General features: G+C 36.4%; 1 protein-coding gene across 1 annotated transcript; it reads right to left on the bottom strand.

The window, feature by feature from the left end:
- Nucleotides 1–12,913: 12,913 nt before the first annotated feature.
- On the bottom strand, nt 12,914–23,576 carry LOC125272961 (carcinoembryonic antigen-related cell adhesion molecule 1-like). The gene is made up of 6 exons (XM_048198175.1): nt 23,232–23,576; nt 22,420–22,692; nt 20,319–20,558; nt 14,250–14,585; nt 13,668–13,789; nt 12,914–13,424 (listed from the first exon to the last, which is right to left on the bottom strand). Exons 1-6 carry the CDS (start codon nt 23,401–23,403, stop codon nt 13,356–13,358), a joined length of 1,212 nt encoding a protein of 403 aa, XP_048054132.1. The 5' UTR covers nt 23,404–23,576; the 3' UTR covers nt 12,914–13,355.
- Between the last annotated feature and the right edge of the window lie 1,221 nt (nt 23,577–24,797).

Here is a 24,797-nt window from a genome sequence, read left to right as displayed (position 1 = left end):
AAAAAATAGATTTGAATAACAAACACAAACACAAAAGAGAATCAATTAAAGGAAAACTCCACTTTTTTTGAAAATAGGCTCATTTTCCAACTCCCCTAGAGTTAAACAGTTGAGTTTTACCATTTTTGAATCCATTCAGCCGATCTCCGGGTCTGGCAGTATCACTTTTAGCATAGCTTAGCATAGTTCATTGAATCTGATTAGACCGTTAGCATCTCACTCAAAAAATGACTGAAGAGTTTCAATATTTTTCCTATTTAAAACTTGACTCTTCTGTAGTTACATCGTGTACTAAGACCGACGGAAAGTGAAAAGTTGTGATTGTCTAGGCCGATATGGCTAGGAACTATAGTCAAGTCAAGTCACCTTTATTTATATAGCACTTTTTACAATGCAGATTGTGTCAAAGCAGCTTTACATTGATAACTGGTACATAATTTTTGCTGCACAGCAGCTCTTCAAGAATAGTGTCAATGCAGGCAGATCAAAGCACTGTTGAATAAATGTCAAGAATACTATTGAATATCAAATGTCAAGTGTCCCCAACTAAGCAAGCCAAAGGCGACAGCGGCAAGGAACCCAAACTTCATCAGGTGACATCAGGTGGCAAACAAGTGGCAAATAGGTGTTAAAATGGAGAAAAAAAAAACCTTGGGAGAAACCAGGCTTAGTCGGGGGGCCAGTTCTCCTCTGGCAAACAGTGCTTTGTTACGAATCAGGTTACTATCATAAGTCTGATAGGATCGCAACATTCAAAGTATTTATTCCAGTTCCATCCAGTTGAGGATTGTATTCATCACGCCGGTATGGACGGTCTGTTGAGGAACTGTGGCACTGGCTGTCGTGTTGATGATGTCTTCACAGTGGATGATCCAGTTGACTCGATCTCTGCTGATACTTCAGGGCTGCGTTGTGGTCGTATCAAGGCGCCGGTCCTTGGTCTCAGCTGGATACGGCCCGGATCCGGTTGACTACGGTAAACCTCGGGATAAACAGAAAGACTAATATTAGCGTAGATGCCATTCTTTTTCTGATGTAACGAGTACATCTGGTGTTATAGGAAGTGTTCCCGGTTCCGGCTGAACTAATTTATGCAGCCTAATAATCCTTTAACGGATTTGAAAATATAAATTGATAATGTGTTATGTGTATGCCAGGTTAAAGAGATGTGTTTTTAGTCTAGATTTAATCTGACAGAGTGTGTCTGCATCCCGAACAATGCTAGGAAGATTGTTCCAGAGTTTGAGTGTCAAATAGGAGAAGGATCTGCCGCCTGCAGTTGATTTTGATATTCTAGGTATTATCAGCTGGCCTGAATTTTGAGATCGCAATAAACGTGAAGGACTATAATGTATTAAGAGCTCACTCAGGTACTGGGGAGCTAAACCATTTAGTGCTTTGTAAGTAATTAGCAAGATTTTAAAATCTGTACAAAGTTTAATAGGGAGCCGATGCAGTGTTGACAGAACTGGGCTAATATGGTCATACTTCCTGGTTCTAGTTAGAACTCGTTCTAGCTGCTGTGATTTGGACCAGCTGAAGTTTGTTTATTAAGCGGGAGGAACAACCACCCAGTAGAGCGTTATAGTAATCTAGCCTTGAGGTCATGAACGCATGAACTAACTGTTCTGCATTTGTCATTGAGAGCATATGTCGTAGTTTAGATATATTTTTAAGATGGAAGAATGCGGTTTTACAGATGCTAGAAACATGGCCTTCAAATGAAAGATTGGTATCAAAGAGCACACCCAGGTTCCTAGCTGACGGCGAAGACTTAACAGAGCAGCCATCAAGTGTTAGACAGTATTCTAGATTATTGCGTGAAGAAGTTTTCGGTCCAAAAATTAAAATCTCTGTTTTTTTCTGAATTTAGTAGTAGGAAATTACTGGTCATCCAGTCTTTTATATCAGCTGTACATTCTGTTAATTTAGCGAATTGGTAAGTTTCGTCAGGTGAAGAAATATAGAGCTGAGTATCATCAGCGTAACAGTGAAAACTAACGCCATGCTTCCTAATGATATCTCCCAAGGGTAGCATGTACAGAGTAAAAAGCAACGGTCCTAGTACTGAGCCTTGCGGTACTCCATATTGAACTTGTGATTGATATGACATCTCATCGTTTACTACTACAAACTGATAACAGTCAGATAAGTATGATTTGAACCATGCCAATGCAATTCCACTAATGCCAACATAATTTTCAAGTCTATTTAAGAGAATATTGTGATCGATAGTGTCAAATGCAGCACTAAGATCCAGTAACACTAATAGAGAGATACAACCACGATCTGATGATAAGAGCAAATCATTAGTAACTCTAATGAGAGCAGTCTCAGTACTATGGTACGGTCTAAATCCTGACTGGAAATCCTCACAGATACTATTTCTTTCTAAAAAGGAACATAGTTGTGATGAAACTGCCTTTTCTAGTATTTTTGACAGAAAAGTGAGATTTGAAATCGGCCTGTAATTGACTAATTCTCTAGGATCAAGTTGTGGTTTTTTAATAAGAGGTTTAATAACAGCCAGCTTAAAGTTTTTTGGTAGGTATCCTAGTGATAAAGATGAATTAACAATATTAAGAAGAGGATCTATGACCTCCGGAAGCATCTCTTTCAATAGCTTAGTCGGTATAGGGTCTAACATACATGTTGTTGATTTTGATGACTTAACAAGTTTAGACAATTCTTCCTCTCCTAAAGCAGAAAATGAACTGAATTTTTCTTCAGGGACACTACAATGCACTGTCTGACACAATACTGTAGTAGACGGTTGCATGGTTATAATTTTTTCTCTAATATTATCAATCTTGCAAGTAAAGAAGTTCATAAAGTCATTACTGCTGTGCTCTTTGGAAACATCAGAAGTTGAAGCTTTATTTCTTGTTAATTTAGCCACTGTATCAAATAAATACCTAGGGTTGTGTTTATTTTCTTCTAAAAGTTTTGAAAAATAGGCAGATCTAGCAGTTTTTAAGGCCTTTCTGTACTCAGTCATTTTCTCTCTCCACGAAATGCGAAATACTTCTAGTTTTGTTTTCTTCCAGCTGCGCTCCATTTTTCTGGCTGCAGTTTTTAGGGCCCGAGTGTGCTCACTGTACCATGGCGTTGGATTAATTTCCTTAATCTTTTTTAAATGCAAAGGAGCAACTGAGTCTAATGTGCTGGAAAAGAGAGAGTCAATAGTTTCTGTTGCAACATCGAGGTCTTCTAAGCTGTCTGGTATGCTAAGGTGATGAAACTGATTAGGAAGATTATTTATAAAGCAATCTTTAGTGGTAGAAGTGATGGTTCTACCATATTTATGGCAGGGAGGCAGTTTAGCCTCTTTGACTAAATGTAATATACACGAGACTAGATAATGATCTGAGATGTCGTCACTCTGCTGCAGAATTTCAACGGCATCAATATCGATTCCATGTGACAATATTAGATCTAAAGTATGATTACGACAATGAGTGGGTCCCGACACGTGTTGTCTAACACCAATAGAGTTTAGAATGTCTGTAAATGCCAATCCCAATGAGTCTTTTTTATTATCTACATGGATATTAAAATCACCTCCAACAAGGACTTTATCTGCAGCTAGTACTAATTCTGATAGAAAATCAGCAAATTCTTTGATAAAGTCTGTATGGTGCCCTGGTGGCCTGTATACAGTAGTCAGCACAAATGTCAACTTACATAATGTTACGTAAAGCACCATCACTTCGAAGGAATTATATTTGAAAGACTTCTGGCTGATACTGTAAATATTACTGTAAATTACAGCAACACCTCCCCCTTTGCCTTTCTGACGAGGATTGTGTCGATAATCATAACCTTGAGGACTAGACTCATTTAAAGTAATGTAATCGTCCGGTTTTAGCCAGGTTTCTGTCAAACACAGCACATCTAGATTATTGTCTGTGATAATATCATTTACAATAAGTGCTTTTGAAGAAAGTGATCTAATATTTAACAATCCATGCTTTATCATTTGTTTATCATTATTATCTCTATTTTTTATTTGTTGAACATCAATTAAATTTTTACCATTGAATGGGTTTGGAAGTTTTTTGTTTTTACTAATTCGGGGTACAGACACAGTCTCTATTTGATAATATCTAGGTGTAAGAGTTTCTATGTGTTGGGAATTATCTGACTTCTGTAACGTGAGGCAGCTAGCAGACGGTCGGTTTAGCCAGTCTGTCTGCTTCCTGTCCTGGGCCCCAGTTTGTCATGTTTCACCTCTAAGACTTTGTGCCATATTACTAGAGAGAAGAGCAGCACCATCCCGGGACGGATGAATACCATCTCTTTTCAACAGGTCAGGTCTGCCCCAAAAACTTTTCCAATTGTCTATGAAACCTATATTATTCTGCGGACACCACTTAGACAGCCAGCCATTGAGTGATGATAACCTGCTAACTATCTCATCACTCCGACGAACAGGAAGGGGACCAGAGCAAATTACTTCTCCTGACATTGTATTTGCGAGTTCACACACCTCTTTAATGTTAATTTTAGTGATCTCCGACTGGCGAAGTCGAACATCATTTGTGCCGACGTGAATAATAATTTTAGAGTATTTACGATTAGCATTAGCCAGCACTTTTAAATTTGCTTTGATGTCAGGTGCTCTGGCTCCCAGCAAACATGTGACTATGGTGGCTGGTGTCTCTATTTTCACGTTCCGTGTAATAAAATCGCCAATAACTAGGGCACTTTCAACAGGATTCTCAGTGGGTGCGTCACTGAGTGGGGAGAACCTGTTTGATGTTCTTAATGGAACGGAAGAGTGGTGTTTTCCGCGGCTAGGCCGCCTCACCGTTACCCAAGTGCCCTGCTGCGCGGGCTCTACAGCTGGAACCGAACAATGTACAGAGTTCACTAAGCTAGTCGCATCCAAAACAGTATCTGAAGCCCCTGCATTCTTACTATCCTCGATTAAAGTTTGGATGCTTGTCTCTAATTCTTAGATTCTCTCTGTCAGCCTGACTATTTCCCTACATTTATGACATGTAAATCCCTCATCGCTGACAGAGAGAGCTACACTGAACATGTGACAGATGGAACAGGAAACAATTCTGTGAGAGGATGACATGACTCACCGTGTTTGTAGACTGATCCGAGTTGCCACAGCTGTTTGATGAACGCGTTGAAAGAGGAGCGCGCGAGACTGATGACAAGTTAACAAGCTAGCGAGATGCAAATGCGTTGTAACAGCGATTTAGATTCAAAGATTACAAGCTAGCGACGTCAGATTAATGTGGTAGGCAATAATAATAATATAAGCAACAATGAATAAAAGTATGAGATTCAACAAAAGAGAAAACAAAGCTATACGGAGACGCAAACCACCAGCAGCGAGCAGAGGCAGCGAGGCAGACCAGAGCAATCGAGTCCAAGAGCCTATACTCTCATTCCGGCGTAATAATCAAGGAGCTTTGCTGCTGTACCATGAGTGCAGCAGAGCAATGATATTATGCTATGCTAGAAGTGGCACCGCCAGACACGGAGATCGGCTGAATGGATTAGAAAACGGTAAAACTCAACTGTGTAACTCTAGGGAAGTTGGAAAATGAGCCTATTTTCAAAATAGTGGATTGTTTCTTTAAATTCGGATTTCTGTGCGCACACAGAAAGCTGCCTCTCAGATGCCAGAGTGAATTAGAGTACAGGGGGTGATGAAATACCTGAACAGGCTAGTGTAATGTTTGACTGCATGTTAGAAATATGGTAAAGTAAAAAAAAAAGTCAAGAAAACATCATGCCGTCTGTGAGGAAGCTGAAAGGGTTAGTTCACCCAAAATTTCTGTCATTAATTACTCTCCCTCATGTCGTTCCACACCCGTAACACCTTTGTTCATCTTCAGAACACAAATTAAGATATTTTTGATGAAATCCGAGGGTATCTTGATCCACACATAGACAGCAAGGTCATTGCACCTTTTGACTTCCATAAAGGTAGTTAAAAACCTGGTTAAAACAGTTCATTGGTTCCACAATAATATTATGAAGAAACAAGAATACTTATTGTGCACAAAAACAAAACAAAAATAATCACTTTATTCAACAAATTGAACCGTTGTCATACAATTTGCAATTTAGGGGTTGAGTAATTTTGATCGCAACTGTATATTATCTACAGTGGCCTCACAGTATACTAACAGATTTAGGCTTTCACACACATGCTGACCTACACAGGAAATAAAAGTGCTGAAAAAATTGCTTGACTTGTGGTAATGCCCTCAATAACCAGAGAAAGAAAGATCAGATTCAAAAATAATTGTAACACAGGTATGTGTGTCAGGGCTCAGTGTTTCTGCTAATATAAACATTTCTAAACTTGATGTTTAAAGAGTTTCCTGTAATACCAAAAGCTGAAGATTTGAATGTAATTTTCTGCAAATTTTCTGATTCTGCACATTTTAATGTAGGAAAAGCATTTCAACATTTGACTAAAATTAACATAAAACTCAAAACTAAGTTTAAGTTTCAATTGCTAATTGTAATTATAGCTTGTCATCGAGAAATCATGCTTGAGGAGAGTTAGTCTTCAGATCCACCTGTGAATCAGTACTTTGTATTACCTGCTAAAGAATTCAGTGGCTGAATGTCCAAAACTGGATCGGCTAGTAAAAGCATCTACAATCTCTCTTTACATGAGTTATTTTTTAACTGCTATGTTTGCAACACATAAGGTAAAACATAGAGCTATAATACTCAAGATGAAACTCTGATTTCTGCTGGAGTCCAAGAACATATTTTTTATGACTATAGTCAAGACCAGATCACACCAGAGTTCAAGTGCTCCTGAAAATAGCCTTGGATTCACACTTGAGTCAGACTTGAGTCCAAGTCCGGTCTTATTCAGTTTCAAGTGCTACAACACTGGTATGAAGTATTGTTGGGCCATAATTACAGTTCATATCATATAGAATGCTTAAAATAGCATAATTTAAAGTATTTACTGGCAAAAACGTTATAGCTGTATAGTGTTTCTGCTGCTGAAACAGTCACACAGGAAACTGTGGATTTCCTGACCAAACTGTGCACTCTTAGAAGAGATGTTAAAACGGACTCAAACTGTGTTAAATTCTCACACATCACTGGGTGAGTTTAGGGACAATGTTTGTTGTCTTGATTTCTACACATGATTTTAACACATAAATGTGTCAGAAAGGTTAACACAAAGATGTGTAACATTATGTGCTATCCTTGGCTACACACATTGTGTTAAAAAAAAAGATATCCAAAATCCTAAACATGTTAGCGTTTGAAAAAAAAAAAGAATGTAAAGTCATTGGTTGTTCACTGAAATCACTGTAAGAGCTTAATAAAACACAGTGCAAGTGTGCATTAAAATATCATCCATAAACTCTCTCTCTCCCTTGCATTATCATCAACATACACAGCGAAAAACACAGAAACACTCATTACAACTAACACTAAACAAATATATAAAGACCTTATGCCTTTTCGGGTGGTGCTTAAACTGGTAAACTTTATATCCGTAAATCAACTCCGATGAACTGTAATAAAGTGCTCTCACCTTCATTACTGCCGTATCCAGTATCACTCTGGAGACTGTAAGCTGGATCACAAACAGTTACTGATCTATCCTTGAGTAATGACTTTTTAGCACAACCTCTGTTTTGTATTGTCCCTTTTTATTGACATTCGTTCACAAAGCAGTCCGGTGTGAAATGATTCGCGCTGACATAAATTAATTAATGTGACGTCACACTGCCAGGGATCTGGAAACGGCTTGTTCTGAGACACTGCTTATGATTTACGGGGATTAAAAAAAAAGCTTTGTACTTTGTTACTCGCAATTTTAACTTTATAAGTAAAGTGTTTTGTCTACCTCTGCTACCAATGCCAATTAATGTTAGTTTTGGTTTAAGCCAATTGGTTGACTTTTAAAGTGTAAAGTGTCTTTTTTTATTATTGATGTTGAGCTCAATGTGTATTAGAAGTGATCTTTGATAAATAAACTTGTGATCTTGGGGCATTATGTTTCTGCTTGTCCTTTTCATTTAGTTGGGAGCCTGATATTGGGGAGGCTTATAAATTTGGGGGTCCTTATTAGGGGCATCTGGAGTGTAAGATGATCAGGTCTCGATCACATATATTGAAGTGACAAACGACCATCTTATCACTTAGAGGTGTTGAAGGGTTGTTTTTGATGCGTGAGATGCAAACAAGATTTGTCTGCATTAATCAAATTTATTTATCAGAAAGTTTGCAGATGAAATTTTAAACTCACAGTTCCTCAAACACATTTCAATTCCACATGTTTGCATGTCTTGACACGGTCAAAAACTGTTGTGCTTCCCTCCATTACACACCTGACTTCTCTTACTCTCTGGCTACTTATATACTAATTAAACTCATACTCCACCCAGTGTCCAACAGTGGAATTACAACACATTAAATGGAGGATAGTGGCTCATAAATATATATATAGAGAGAGAGAGAGAGAGAGAGAGAGAAAGAAAGAGAGCCATTATGCGCCATTTAATGTATGTTGTAATTCCATTGTTGGACACTGGGTGGAGTGTGAGTTTAATTAGTATTTAAGTATATAAGACTAAAATTGTGACCTGTACACATAAATAACAACATAAATCTGATCACTTTATGAGCCAAGCCCAAACAACAAGCTCAAAGTTGCCTATAATGAGTGGATATGGCAACACAAGCTCTGCAAAGCAGCTTTCCAAGAACAAACAAAACAGGACACTTCAGGCAGAGACATGTTTTAGTTAAAATGTAGAAGAACTTGATTCTTTGGTTGTTGTAATATTACTTTAGTCAAATATAGGGCTTACAAAAAACAAGACTCCAGAACATTGCTATGGTTATCACTGTGTACAAACACTGAACCATAATTTAGGGGATTCACTTCACTATTGCAATGCAGGTGTCATTCCTGAAATTTCTTTTTGAGATTTTGAGATGTGATTCATTTGGACTAAAGGTAAAAGGTAAAATATTGTAAGCAGCCTAAAACATCTTTACGGTTTAAAAGTTTATGTCTACAATTAACTCTTTTCACATTTCCATGTTTCTCAGAAGCAGAAGTCATCATAGTTGGGTAAACTTATATAGCGGTGAATGAGAAACCACATTAAATATATTTTGCAAAAATAGCAAAAGAAAAACTCAACAATTGTGTTTTGTTTCAAAAAAAGAAAAAAATAGAGTGATTGACAACGACATTCAGAAGAGAGAACGATAGCTGCGTCCAAAACTGAATACTACAATATGGTATGTGAAAAATATTATGTGAAGTATTCGAAAAACAGTAGGTGAAAAGTACCCAGATGACCTACTGCTTCTGATAATATTCTGAAGTGTGCATACGATGGACACTTTACTATCCCATGAGGCCACAGGATTTGTGAATGGAATTGAAGGGATGTAACTGATGCTGGTAGGTCATGTGACAGTAACAATATGGCAGATGTAGTACGTCTGAATTTATTCATACTACACGCATTCGTACTATATATAATGTACTTTTTCAGCGGTCGTGAAGTAAATTTAAATTCAAATGTAGTTCCTACTCAACAGTATGTGATGTCACTTCCACAGCCGCTGTGGTTTTAAAGGGAACCTCTGGTATGGCTTAATGTAATGTAAATAATGTCTCTTACTGTAATATGTAGTAGAAAACCCATGAAAGATTTATGTTAATTAAAAAAATCCACATCATTTTAAAAATATTTTGGACAACAGGAGGCGCCATTGTTTCAGGTGCGTGTCGATGACGTCAAATGGTTGCACTCTGTGAGCTACTGACGCTACCTGTTCCTATTTTTACCACAACACAACTCGGAAAATAAAATACTGATACCATGCCACATTGTAATTTTCAGTCAAAGGGCAACAAGAGAAGCGATGTAAGCCTTCACTGCTTTCCTAGCGAGGAGAGGAGAAAAGAATGGGAAATTGTGAAGAATTAAAAAAGTGTCTTTTGTTCTCTCCACTTTAGCCCTGATGCCTTTGAGGCTTTTAGTGGACCACAGAGTTGGCGATGGATGTAAGTATATGCTTTAACCAAATGCCATACCATTGATCGATTTATCCCCACAAGGAGTCTAAACACCCCCAGATATCCAGTGAAATTGACATTGAGAAATGACAGAGACAAGAAATGCCATAGATGCCATCCTGGGAATGCATGGGATCTCACAACTGCTTCTCAGTGCTTCCACTTCACTTCACGTGCGTGCGCATCTCAATGACGTCACATACACAGGACTCACAAGTCAACCATACATGCTGCTGACCATAAATATAACATATTGTAACAGATGCGGCCTAAAAGTGATCGAGGATTTATAATTTCGACTCCTGCAACTCCTTGTACACCATACACATCTTACATGCTGAAACCTTGTTTGTCCTTATGCGTTTGTATGTGTGCGCATGTGTGTTTGAGTGTTTAAATGCATTTACAAAGTAATTACCTGTTTTTTTAACTGTGATACATGAAATGTGGAGTTACCTGATTTTGCTGAAAAAAACTTTCAATGAACTTTAATTTTGTAAGTTACCTGTTTTTTTGTTTTTTTTTAGTTATTATTACTTAATCAAAACTGCAGTTTGATTGATATTACTTGAAATGCACAATAAAAAAAACATGATTTAGCCTATGAGCATTAATAAAAATGGAGTCATCTGTTTTTGCAAATGAAATCTTCATTTTATTTTCCGAGTTGTGTTGCATTACTTCCTCTCAGGGAACCGAGGTTACAGTAGATATCCAGAGAGACATTTTCTTCAGTTCAGTCTCCAGTCAACATGGAGGAGATGATTGCTGAGACTCTGCAACACAGTCACTTGTCTCCATCTACTGGACTAATGATGTACCTGCATTAAGGGACACTGAATGAACAAAAACCTATTGTCATTTCTCAAAATGTATATAATTGATGACAAAATTTTAATAATTTTAAATTGTACAGCTCAGATATGCGCATGCTGTTCTGTTTTGCCTCGTTATACTTATCAATAAACACGTTAAAAATGCACTAAACATGATGTCCAGATCCGATCACGTGATCGGAAATCGGGCCCGATCACGTGGTTTCAGACTCGATCGGAATCGGACGTTACCTCCCGATCAGCACTCGGATATATATGTATTAGGGGTGCAACGGTTCTCGGTAAAAAAAACAAACCATACGGTTCGGTACGCACTTGCACCGCGGTCCATCTCGAATTACGACGCATCTATTGGTTAATATGGTTTGTTTAAAATAGCAACGTGGAAAACAGACAGAGTTCAGATAATGTATGTTTCAGTCGATGGATGCACAAAACGTTACAACAACGATAATCAGAAAGCGTGGACAAAACAGTCACTCTTTGTAAACTGTTAACTGCGAGTGCCGTCTGCTGTAATGTCCTGTCATTTACGCCGTCATCACACGGGTGTTGATACAGGTGAGACCTGAACAGCACACGTTGCTATCTGTGTTTAAACTAACTCATTTAAGCCTTTCTGATTTAAACCTTCAAGAACAAGACGCGAAAGAGAACTCGCACGCGCTGTGAGAAGATTTGTGTGCGCTCATCCGAAGCGCGCACACGCTTATTCCAGTCAGCGCGCAAATACTGAGTTCTCGTTCAAGTCTTGCGCTTCGGCGGCCACATTCATACAAAAAATTATGTCAACATGTCCGTCTTAGCGAGTACCTAGCAAATATAGTCGGTTATGTCTTAAGTGAACGTATATTAGTCGAGAAAGACAGCGCATGTGTAACAGTATATGTACTGGATCGTGCATGTCTTCTAGGGAAAACAACTATTCCTGCTGCCTGTTTTTAATGTTAAATCAAACAACAAATAACAAAAACATCACTCACTGCTCTTGACTGAATAGTTTTTGTAACTTAAATAATGATTAATCTTTATTTATTTTATACAGTAAAGATAATATGCAGTGATACTTTATATTTGATTACTATTTGATTACTGTTAGATATCTGAAAAACCTGAAAAGCACTGTTCCTGGATCTGTTTTTTCGCTCTTCTTTATTCTTTTTTATGTAGGCTATTATAGAAGTATCGGATCGGGACTCGGTATCGGCAGATACTCAAAATCAAATGACTCGGACTCGGACTCGAGGGCAAAAAAACGTGATCGGGACATCCCTAATTTTAAAGTAGTTTTTTTGAGGGAAGAAAAAGAGCTAAAAATTACTTAACATCTGCTTTAAAACAGGCAACTGTTGGACTCTACAGATGGAAAAAATACATTTCTATGGAGCCCCTTAAAGGATATGTTGCAGGAAAAATATGAAATGGGAGGAAAGAAAGTGTCAATATAATGCTCTTGAGTTTGCTTGCATTCCCCTGAGATACTTGTGTTCGCTTGCAAAATGTTTATGTTGTCCCGTTTCTCCAGGGAAAAGTGAAACAAGAATCTTTGTGTTCACTCGTAAAACTTCTGCATTGCCTCACAAAATATTTTGTTCACCTAAAATCTCGAAAAGAACACAAACGCTTTGCAAGTGAATGCAAAGTTTCGCAAAAGCATTGATTTTTCCTCCCATCTCATATTTTTTTCTTTCACCATGTCCATTTATGGCCTCCATATATTTCAGTGCTTTTGCATTAGTTCACCTGAAAAACTTTGCATTTGCTCACAAAACTTTTGGGTTCATTCCGAGTGAAAGCAAAGTTCCTCGGGGGAATACGAAATATTGTGTGAGCGATAGTAAAGTTTTGCGAGAGATCTTACTGACAGACATGTAAATATCCTGACTAATCCTTCTTTACGCAATTTCAGTGACTTACAATCCACTCTGACACCATATAATACTCTTAGTTTTGTCCAGTTGCTTTATTGTGTATTTGCACACAGATCCACATGTATGAACACACATTAACAGAACAGAAATTACACTGCAGCTTTAAGATCAGTCACAATTTAATTAATACTTAAAATTATTACACTAAGAAGAAACAACAAACATTACTTATGATATATGAGCTTTACAAATACCTGTGAAGAAAATCTTCCCTTTTGTTCAAGTCAAGCATGAGGCAAAAAAATACCTGAAGTGTGATTTATGTCAAAAACAGCCTATATATAAACACAGTGGTCATTAAGTGAACTGCTCGAGCTCACACTCATGAACACATAATGAACAAGAGACTGAATGTGATTCAATGCCCTGATATACTCACAGTGAAGCTCTTTTTCATCTTTTGCTTTGCATAAAAGTCAGTCTACAGACAACCTAGGAAGCTGGGTAAGGCTTCATAACAAGATGTTCACATACTGGCAATAAAAAAAGACAATTTTTGCATATAGTCCCTATATTGATCATGCAAAGCCTGCGTTTACATTGTCACAGATGATGATTATTTACTGTTGGAGTTGTTTCATCCTGTTCCTGATTCTGATCCGTCACAGAAACCTGTGACAAAAACACAGAAAGATTCACAGTATAACACCTGGTTAAAAATGAAAATAGTGTTGATAATAATACCCGTTCAAACAAATCTGTGAAAATAACTAAAAATGCTGCATTAGTAGTTTGCGATGTCATTTTGTAACACGTAATACACATGCATGACGTCACTGTTTTCACAAAATGATGTTTATGATATAATATTGGGGAATAATGTCCTGCATGTATCAGATCAGATGTTATACTTACTAATTGTTTTTTCAATTTAGAGATGATAGTATACTGATAGTAAATCACAACAGCAGCAGCTACAATGACTGCCACCAAAACACCAACTATTCCACCAACAGCACCTGAAGACAGACCTGAATCTGTAATGATAAAGACAGACATTAGTGTGAACGAACACTATAAACATTGGCTCTATATAATCCATATGTGTTTTATACAGGAATAACTTTATTTCAGTAACAGTAATTAGCTGATTCAATTTCCTTTAGGAATGTTTAATATTCAGTAAAAGTTCACCAGAATTATATTTTGCTAGTAAAGTCCCATTCATGCCAAAAACAATAAATATATCCATAAAGTTTTAATAATTATTTTAATTCTTAATGGAACAGCAGAGTCCAGCACATAATCATCATCCACCACACTTAAACACACACGCTGCATTTCAAGTGAAACACTTTGAATAAACAGAATGTTATTGTCTGTTGGTGTGGATGATAATATAGTTATCATTCTTAGTGTGAGAGGACAAAAACAAAAACAAATATGTCCTGACATCACATTATCTAAATTGTTCATAAAGCACATTGAGTTACTCACCACTGACTGTAAGACTGAATCTCTTCTGTATGGTGAATGTGTTGTTCATGATCTTCAGCTGATAAAGTCCTGAGTGTTCACTGTTGGCATCACTTATGGTGAGATCTCCACTGTCAATCTGTAGAACCAGTTTGTTATTGAATCTCACATCATTGTCGTTATATATTATATTTTTGCTCTTTCCATCAGTTTTTGCTATGGAAATGTTTTGAGGTCCAAATGTCCACTCTATCAGATCATCTTTTTGTATTTCAGTCAGGCGAGTGTGTAGAACGACATCAGTTCCTGTCTTCTTTGACACCGTCTTCACTCCATCTTTCTCATTACTAAACACACCTGGAGAACAAACAGAAATGGTTTCTCAGAGAATAACCTTAACATTGAACACCAAACAATCACACTTTGACACGTAACTCATTTGTGCACTAGACATAAATAATTCCTCAAATTGTGTGCCTCGTTGAGTAAATCAGTTACTTTAATAAGTGAAGAAGGCAAATGGTTCGCCTTGAAAGTAAAGGAGGCAGCTGCAGTGAGAGAAGTGTCCAAACCAGTCAAGATGGTCTTCTCGTGGATCAGACACCCATAAGATGAAAGGCGGATACTGTGTGATTCACACTCATGTTCTTTAGTGCTAATAAATTGTATGTAATTAAAATGTTGTTGCTTACTTTTTTCACAAAGAATAATTTAGATTTTTTTTTTTTTATAAAGATCAATCACCAACCTCTTACATATTGCACTGTCAGAGTGTTGGGAATGTTCACATTTATAAAGATAAATATTTATACACAAAATTTATATCAGTTTTATATATAATTTATATCAAAATTATTATCAATTTATAAATTATATCAATTCATATCAAAATGTTAAGGGAAGAACAAAATAACATGGTTGTTTCAACCATGTTATTTATCTAGGTGCCCTAGAACTTTTTCACAAGATGTAATATAAGTCTAAGGCAGCACTTCTCAAAGTCCGGACTCCGGTCCGGATCCGGACCCGGAGGGGATTCAATCCGGACCCGCCTCCATTTCGTATTTCAACAGCAGTAATTGTGTGTAAGGGATTAAAAGTCTGGATTTCCTACTTTGATAAACGCATGTCAAAATCATTTGTTTAGTGTTTTATGTCTTTTTGGAGATGGTCCGAAATTAAAGCGAAGGCGAGATATTTAAAGTTTTCCTCCGTGATTCAGTTGCCATGACATCCAGTGAGCATATAGGCTACTTTTGATGTAATTGGGCGTGAGTTGCGCGACGCGACACTTCACCGCAATAAGCGTTTGAATGGGTGTGGAGCAGTGGTTCTCAACCTGCGGCCCGTCACAAATGTAAATGCGGCGCGCGATATGCCGACCACAATAATAATAATAATAATAAAAAAAAATTTGCATACAATTTATTTTTGTTTTAAAATTTAAATTAAAGTGAATTAAAAAAAATATAAATGAGCTATAATGCTTTATTTGTCATATAAAATAATTTTGGTGAGCATTTATTATTTTCAGACATCAGCCAATGTAGGCTAATGATGCAATCACTCAGTTACGAAACAAACACAAGTGCGCGCTTAGGAAGAGTTCAAACAGTAGCCATTAATTTTGTAAATTTAAGCCTCAAAATGGTCAAATTTGTTATTAAAGGAGAAAAACTAAATGTGGAAGATAAAATGAAGGAACACATGCAAACAAGAAGAGTCGCAGCATCAGCAGTAAAGGTAAGAAGAATGGAAGAATCAGTTTGCTGTTAATGAGCGAGATGGGCAGCCTTCCTGTTTGCTCTGTAGTAAAGTAGGCCTACTTGATAAGCAAAACCTACAATTTCAAAAGAATGAACTGTGAATTCGATGTGTTTGTTTGATGTATTTTAAATCAGTAAAAATAACCGCATCAGCGCACCCGCAGCTGGATGAGCCCAACTTTGCGCGCTCGCGGATCCGACGCTGCGCGAGGGATTGCGACATGACAGAATGCTTGATATCGTCAGAGATTGTAAGATTGCCTTGAACAGTGCATAAACAAGTTCACACAGCTAATATAACCCTCAAATGGATCTTTACAAAGTGTTCGTCATGCATGCGTCGGATTATGTGAGTATTGTATACTGTTATATTGTTTATATTTGATTCTGAATGAATTTGAGGCTGTGCTCCGTGGCTAACGGCTAATGCTACACTGTTGGAGAGATTTATAAAGAATGAAGTTGTGTTTATGAATTATACAGACTGCAAGTGTTTAAAAATGAAAATAACAGCAACATGCTAACGAAACATTTAGAAAGACAATTTACAAATATCACTAAAAATATCATGAATCATGTCAGTTATTATTGCTCCATCTGCCATTTTTCGCTATTGTTCTTGCTTGCTTACCTAGTCTGATGATTCAGCTGTGCACAGATCCAGACGTTAATACTGGCTGCCCTTGTCTAATGCCTTGAACATGAGCTGGCATATGCAAATATTGGGGGCGTACATATTAATGATCCCAACTGTTACGTAACAGTCGGTGTTATGTTGAGATTCACCTGTTCTTCGGAGGTCTTTTAAACAAATGAGATTTACACAAGAAGGAGGAAACAATGGAGTTTGAGACTCACTGTATGTCATTTCCATGTACTGAACTCTTGTTATTCAACTATGCCAAGATAAATTCAATTTTTCATTTGAATTTCCTTTAAATTGTGTTGTCATAAAATTGTTTTCCATTATACTTTTAGTCTGCGCAGTCAGGCGAGATGGATCTGCTCCATCACACTTTTGGAGGGAACATTATGAGGCAAAAGATAAAATAAGCTATAAAAATGAATAATTTCAATCAGGCCTTTTCAACTCCAGTCCTGCTGAGATCTAACCCAAACCAAACACCCCCATACAGACAGGAATGTTAAACTGGGACTGTTACTAAAGTCTGCAAGACACCAGCCCTCCAGGCCCGATTCCCTGAATACAATTCTTTTGGTCAACTGTAGTAAAGCCAGACGAAAAATCCTAATAATTAAATCAAAAACTAAAAATAATCAAATATGGACACCTTATGCTTGAGACCAAATTGGCCCACTCTTTAGTGTATAAAAGTATATTTTAACAGTAGTAAACCTATATACACTGCGTTCCAAATTATTATGCAAGAGACAAATCAGTAAGATTTCTGTACAATAAACATTCAGATTTTAGTTTTTCTAAGAAAGTGTTTGTTTGTTTATTTATCCATGTCTTTTTAGATAACTGGTATCAATCTCAGACAAAATAATTTGCCAGACCTCTGGAAACCCTACTTAGAGGTTGTTCCACATTATTAAGCAAGTCACAGTTCTCATGCAATATGGGGAGGAAGAAAGATCTTTCTGAAGATGAAAAGCATGAAATGGTCCAATGTTGTGCAAAAGGCATGAAAACAACTAATATTGTGTGAAACTGTATGGAGATTATCGAATTATCATAAGATTTGTGAGTGATTTAGAGCACAGCAGAACTCGGTCAGATAAAGGCTTATTAATGAAAGTTCCTGTCAAAAAAATTAATTGTATTAAAAAGGCAGCTATAAAAAAGCCAGTGTTGAGCAGCAAACAGGTATTTGAAGCTGCTGGTGTCTCTGGAGTCTCAAGAAGCTCTCCATGCAGGCTGGCAGTTGTGCGTAAAGATGCATTTTAGACACCACTAACCAAACCTCACAAAGAGAAACATTTACAGTGGGTTTAGAAATACATGGAGACTCGTTTTTAAATAGTTTTATTCACTGACTAATGCCGTACTACAATGGATGGTCTAAATGGATGGATTTCTGGATGGTTGGTGAATGGCCACCACGTTCCAACAAGACTGCGACGTCAGCAGGGAGCTGGCGGGTGATGATTTGGGCTGGAATACTGGGAAGTGAGATGGAGAGTATTAAAATGACTTTTGCAAGATATGTGGAGCTCATAACTGGCCATTTTCAGCTATAGTATAAAAAGGAGGATAGTGCCTTCTGAAATACAATGCACTATGCACTATCCCATGCTGCAAAAAAACACCACAGCAATAAAACTGTTTGAAAATGTATTTCTACACCCACTGTAAATGTTTCTCTTTGTGAGGTTTGGTTTAGGGTGGATGAAATGCATCTTTACGCACAACTGCCAGCCTGCATGGAGAGCTTCTCAAGACTCCAGAGACACCAGCAGCTTCAAATACCTGTTTGCTGCTCAACACTGGCTTTTTTATAGCTGCCCTTTTAATACAATTCATTTTTTTGACAGGAACTTTCCTCAATAAGCCTTTATCTGACCGAGTTCTGCTGTGCTCTAAATCACTCACAAATCTTATGATAATTTAATAATCTCCATTCAGTTTCACACAATATTAGTTGTTTTCATGCCTTTTGCACAACATTGGACCATTTCATGCTTTTCATCTTCAGAAAGATCTTTCTTCCTCCTCATATTGCATGAGAACTGTGACTTGCTTAATAATATGGAACGACCTCTAAGTAGGGTTTCCATAGACCTGGCAAATTATTTTGTCTGAGATTGATACCAGTTATCTAAAAAGTCATGGATAAATAAACAAACAAACATTTTCTTAGAAAAACTAAAATCTGAATGTTTATTGTACTGAAATCTTACTGATATGTCAATTGCATAATAATTTGGAACGCAGTGTAGCTGTACTAATAGCTCACTCAAAACTCATTTCTTGTAAGGGAATACATTACCAGCTGTGACAGCTACAATTTAAAGCACATATAAATTCACAGCTGTTTCCATTAATATTCTGCATTAAGAACTAGGCATGCATGATATATCGGCCACCATATTGGTATCAGCCGATATATGTTCATTTTTAATGTTATTGTTATCGGCCTGATAAGAAAATTTGGCTGATATATAAAAGCCGATAAATACATTTCCATCAGCTGAGACACTTCAGATGCACACTGTTCACCATGATGGTTTTGAATTCCTTGAAAAATGATTGTAATCACTTCAAAAAGGAAAAAAAGTGCAACATTTACAGCTGAATATTATAATTGTGTGTTTGGGACATGGATTTTAAACTTTTGTTTTTGTAATCAGGCTCTCAAAAATTATATACAAATTCTGATTTAGATTTATTGGCCAATATATTGATTATCAGCTTTCAAATTTAAAGAATTTTCGTTATTGTATCAGCCAAAATGTTAATTTCGGTGCATCCCTACTGAAAAATTAAGTGGGGGTAATGTTTTAGGATTCTTTAGCTAAACTAAGTCTCTGAGATCCTGACACACTGCACTTCTGGAGACTCCAGGTTAGTTGCAGTTCTGGAAAATGGTGGCGCTGGAGACTAAAGGGTTCCTGATGGTTTCACACCTAATTCTTCACCTTAATTCTTAATTATTTTGCAGCATCTTTTTTTCTCCACCTGTTTTTGTCTGACCCTGCTGACCCAATGAGCATTTCACTGTCCAATGGTCATGGCCTAACTGCAGTTTCTAGTATTGCATGATCCTTTAATTTATTCACCATTTAATAATTTTTGACTTTTCAGTCTGAGTTAAATCTCTTTTTTGGCTCATTTTATCTGCCTTATTATGCACACCTGAATATAAGGCATTTTTCATTTCCAGCCTTCATGAACAATTATATATCACTTATAAATGATTAAATGCAAAATTAATAGTAGTTATTAAGATTTATGTGGTTTGGAATTGGCAAGATGTGCCTGGAAAAAAAAATCTGATTGGAAAATCAAGATGCATGACATGGCCAAACACATAAAATATTTTACCTTTTTGGTAAACATCTTCTTTTAGGTTTTTTTTTCAAATCTGAAAATTATTTAAAGAATTTAATTTTACATTTTATAATTTATTATCAACTCCCTTGAAGTTCCCTCAGAAACCACCGTTTAGAAGAGACCAAAAATATAAATATAATGTTTGTCTTACTAGAGATATTTGTATTTTTGATTAAATTTGACATTTGTTTAACAACAGAGAAACAACTGTAAATCAGCCCAACAATTGATCAGATCTTCTGTCTCAGTGTAAATTTGTTAATTCGAATCAATACCAGAACATTATCGAAGATTTGAGCAACTCACCGCTAATATTAATACTGAATTTTCTGTGTAAGGCCACATTGGTGGTGTTGATCTCCACTTCAAGATCTCCAGACTGATCTCCTCTGATGTTTCTGATGGTGATTTCTCCGGTCTCCTTATTCAGGTTAATGTTACTCCGGCTCGATCCGGTGCCGTTTAAGCGATCCGTGAGGATCTGAGTAACACCAGTGTGTAGAGTGATAGTATCTCCCTCCATCACTGACACTGACTTCAGTCCCTCTGTCTCAACAACAAACATATAAAAACAATCAGAAACTGTTTAAAACAGAGAGATTACATTTATAAATCTTTAAGTCATTTAACTTAGTACACCTTTAAATGTACAAGTACAAAAAAAAACCAGCCAAAACCCTAAAAACATGTGCCTCAAATTCTAATTTAAGTGTGAAAAGGTAATTAACAACTTTTTTTAAAAAAAAATCTTTGTCTAAATTTCAAAAGAGATTGTCTGCAGAATAAATCTCTACTTCCAATTATATAAAGAAAAATCATGAATCTACTTTGAATAAAAATATTTCATGTTTTTGGAGTTAAAGAGCAACATGTTCATCCTGCACATACATTTACAAACTAATTACATCATGTCATAAAAAAATATTTCATTTTATTTCTTAGCAATTTTTTATTTTTATTTTGGTTGTTTTGATATTTATTTGTTTTTGTTTGTTTGTTTGTCTCTTTTTGTATAATTACTTAAGTTCATGACAATAATACAATACTATTATTGGATATGCCATATTTGGAGAAATCTGTAAAGATGACAATTTAAGGATCCAACTCCTGTACTGCTTATTTTCTCATAAAATACAGTGTGTTTCACTTTGAAATACGTCTCATTATGGAAGTAATAGACTGAATGAATGATTTCCATTTCGCTTTCAGATTTCTGAACCCTCCATCAACTGTCAAGGGTAAAACATTTATAATACAATAAAATACTAAAATACTTTTGTTTAAATGTTCACAAAGAAAAAAAATTAAAAAATAATAAATGAAAGATGCTAAGAGATGTGTAGTTACAGCAATCTCCAGCAGGGGCTATAACTGACCCATGTTAACCAGCCAGACCTTCAGTCGGGGAAAATACACTGGGTTAAAAACAACCAAAGTTGGGTTGAAAATGGACAAACCCAGCAGTTGGGTTAAATGTTTGATCAGCCTGCTGGGTAGTTTTATTAAACTCAACTATTGTTTAAAAATTACTGTATTGATGCTTAAAATGAACCCAAAGTATGTTGGAAATGAACATTTATTAATATGCTCAATGAATAATAATTAAACAATAAACCTTTTTTTATATTGCTTAAATGTTCACCTTTTGATTATTATTATATTATGTGTCTAAATGGACAAACTGCTAAAGAGTGTGTTTTGTCACTATGCTGTTGTTGTTCTTCTTCTTCGTTGGTGTTTTTTGAGGCATCTTGCATCATTATTATGTTGAATACGAACAAAGTAGTAGTAGTCGTCTGGTTTATTAGAAGCAGAGACCGTTCTTTGTTAGAAGTAAGAAGAACTTCATTGCTCTATTCTCTGCTCTTTCAGACGACGACATGTCGACCCGACAGCCACCGTAGCTTCTCCGAAAGGGAGGGGTGAGCAACGTTAGTTGCAATTCGCAACCTCACCACTACATGCCGCTAAAATGTACACACTGCATCTTTAAATAAAACTACCCAGCAGGTTAGTCAAACATTTAACCAAATCGCTGGGTCTGTCCATTTTCAAACCCAACTTGTGTTGTTTTTATCCCAGCATTTTTTAGAGTGTAAGAATTATCATTTCAAGTGTATTTGGAGAGTTTTTCCATCTACCAAAAACTTTCCACATTAACTCTTGTAAAGGATCAAGCTATAATTCCTCTGATATTTCCTTTACAAATATCTCTTGAGTGTTTATTAACATACACTGTTTTTTACCTCTTTACCAGTTGCTACTTTTAACCATTCAGTTTAAATATAAATAAATAAACAAATAGTTAGTAATAAACAATTATTGTGTATTATTGTTATTACTCCAGTTCACCCTGACATTCAGTTAATCTACATAATAACATCAATAATCAGATTCAGTCACTCACCGTGGACAGCAACATTAAATCCTGCCTTGTATTTGATGCTCGTGCTGCTGCTGATCTCTAGTCGATAAAGTCCAGAGTCTTTGATGTTAATGTTTGTGATGGTCAGAGATCCAGTTTCGCCTGTCTTAAATCTTTCATCTTTAATGCTTTTGTAAACATTTTCATCTTTAGACACCTCCCAGTTCAGCTCCTCATCTTTCTGTTTTGTATCATTAATGTTTAGAGTGACTGAATCTCCTTCCATCACAGACACTTGAACAATGACATCCTCAGCTGGAAAACAAACAGACACCATTTCAGAGATTATAATGTTACTCATTTAAACATAGACTTTTTAAATGTATCTATTTAACTTGACTTTTTCTGAATTGGTGTCTGTAACAGATATGAGTATAACAGATATTTTTCACGGTCAGGAAAAAAGGTTCAGTTCTGTCTCAGGGCAGTACTGAGGTACAAAAGCTAAAAGGTAGTAATATGAATGACTGAATGTTGTTCTCAGGACAAGAGTTTCATATAAATGTCAGGTCCTGTATTGGATATGAATTGCTTTAAAGGTTTTGATAATTCCACACCAAACTCAATTCTGAATTACACCTGCCAAAAGTTTTGCTTTTGGTTGCAAAAGGACCCATAAACATCTACTATTACTATTAATATTTCATTTACAAATACTTCATTTGGCTCTGAATGCACTGATTTTAAACCTCTTTACGAGTTGCTAATCATTCAGTTTACAGAAGGGCTGTTGTGTATTACTGTGATTATTCCAACGCATCTTTCACACATAATGATCACATGGAGTTACTCACAGTGTACAGTAAGACTGAATGTCTTTGTCTTGACCCCACTTCGGCTGATTATCCGTAGTTCATAAACTCCAGAGTCTGCGGTGTTGATGTTCTTGATGGTCAGAGATCCAGTCGTCTTATCCAGCAGCAGTCTCCCACTGAATCTCTCATCATCTGTGTTTATTGAGACCATCTTGGCTTCTCTATCGAGCCGTGCTATGATTTCACCTTGAATCCTCCATGACAGCTCATCAGCTCTCTGTACTTCAGTATCACCTGTCTCTAGTGTGACATCATCTCCTACATTTGCTGATATTGCTGTCACTTCATCAGCACCAAACACACCTGTAGACAAATCAGAAAATGTTGTTAAAAACCAAATATTTTACTTATTTGTTTTTGGTTTAAACACAGTACTGGTTCAAATTTATTAAGCAAAATGCACGGTTTTGCGTAGAAAGATTGAAACGATTATTCAGAATCCCACAATGCAGTGCAGAATATGGAGCAGATGCTACTAAAAACTACAAATCTGTTGTGATTCTTGTGAATTAAAGGGATATTTCACCCAAAAATTAAAAATTATTCTGATTTACTCTCCCTCAAGCCATCATAGGTGTACATGACAATCTTCTTTCAGACTAACACACTCTGAGATATATTTAAAAATAAGGTTTATCCAAGGTTTATAATGGTTGTGAATGGCTGCCCAAATTCTGAAGATAAAAAAAATCCATTAATAAAGGCCTTTTACTAGGCATAGTACGTCATGTCATTGTGTACTATGTTGTTGAAGTTTTTGAACGTACATTGAATGCGAATGGCTGTCATGCCAGAAGCTTGTTATTTTACTTTATACAGTTTTAAATAAGGATATTGGTCTTACACAAACACATTGATTTGCTTCAGAAGGCCTTTATTAACCCCCTGGAGTCGTATGGATTCATTTTTTTGAGGATGGATGCAATTTTATTGTCTTCAGAATTTGGGCAGCCATTCACAACCATTATAAACCTTGGAGGACTAAGGATATTTTAAAATATATCTTTGATTGTGTTCGTCTGAAAGAAGATAGTCATGTACACCTATGGCTTGAGGGTGAGTAAATCATGGGGTAATTTTCATTTTTTGGGTGAACTATCCCTTTAAACATTTCAAAACTTGTAGTTGTCCAATTAATTTATTTAAATGAACTAGCAATACAGTTGCTATACATTCTGTTTAATGTCAAATGTAAATGTAAGTTTACTTAAAGGTCCCGTTCTTCGTGATCCCATGTTTCAAACTTTAGTTAGTGTGTAATGTTGTTGTTAGAGTATAAATAAAATCTGTAAAATTTTAAAGCTCAAAGTTCAATGCCAAGCGAGATATTTTATTTAACAGAAGTCGCCTACATCGAACGGCCAGTTTGGACTACATCCCTCTACTTCCTTCTTTAATGACGTCACTAAAACAGTTTTTTGACTAACCTCCGCCCACAGGAATACACAAGAGTTGCGTTTGTAGAGTGTGTTTGTCGCCATGTCGTCGAAACGCTGTTATTTTCATCCCGCAGTCCAATCACCGGGTCTGATTCCGGCTCAAATT

This window comes from Megalobrama amblycephala, linkage group LG7 (assembly GCF_018812025.1).
Source record: "Megalobrama amblycephala isolate DHTTF-2021 linkage group LG7, ASM1881202v1, whole genome shotgun sequence".
Lineage (NCBI taxonomy): Eukaryota > Metazoa > Chordata > Actinopteri > Cypriniformes > Xenocyprididae > Megalobrama > Megalobrama amblycephala.
Note: the sequence above shows the minus strand (reverse complement) of the source record. Positions and strands in the feature narration are given on the sequence as shown.

Bases quoted from the DNA above. Each gene is read 5' to 3' on its own strand.
- LOC125272961 (XM_048198175.1), bottom strand. From the start codon at position 23,403: ATGGTCTCAATAAACACAGATGATGAGAGATTCAGTGGGAGACTGCTG. The intron at 20,559-22,419 runs GTGAGTGACTGA...TTGTTGAGACAG, and splicing joins ATTTAATGTTGCTGTCCACG to AGGGACTGAAGTCAGTGTCA. The intron at 13,790-14,249 runs GTGAGTAACTCA...TTATCATTACAG, and splicing joins ATTCAGTCTTACAGTCAGTG to ATTCAGGTCTGTCTTCAGGT.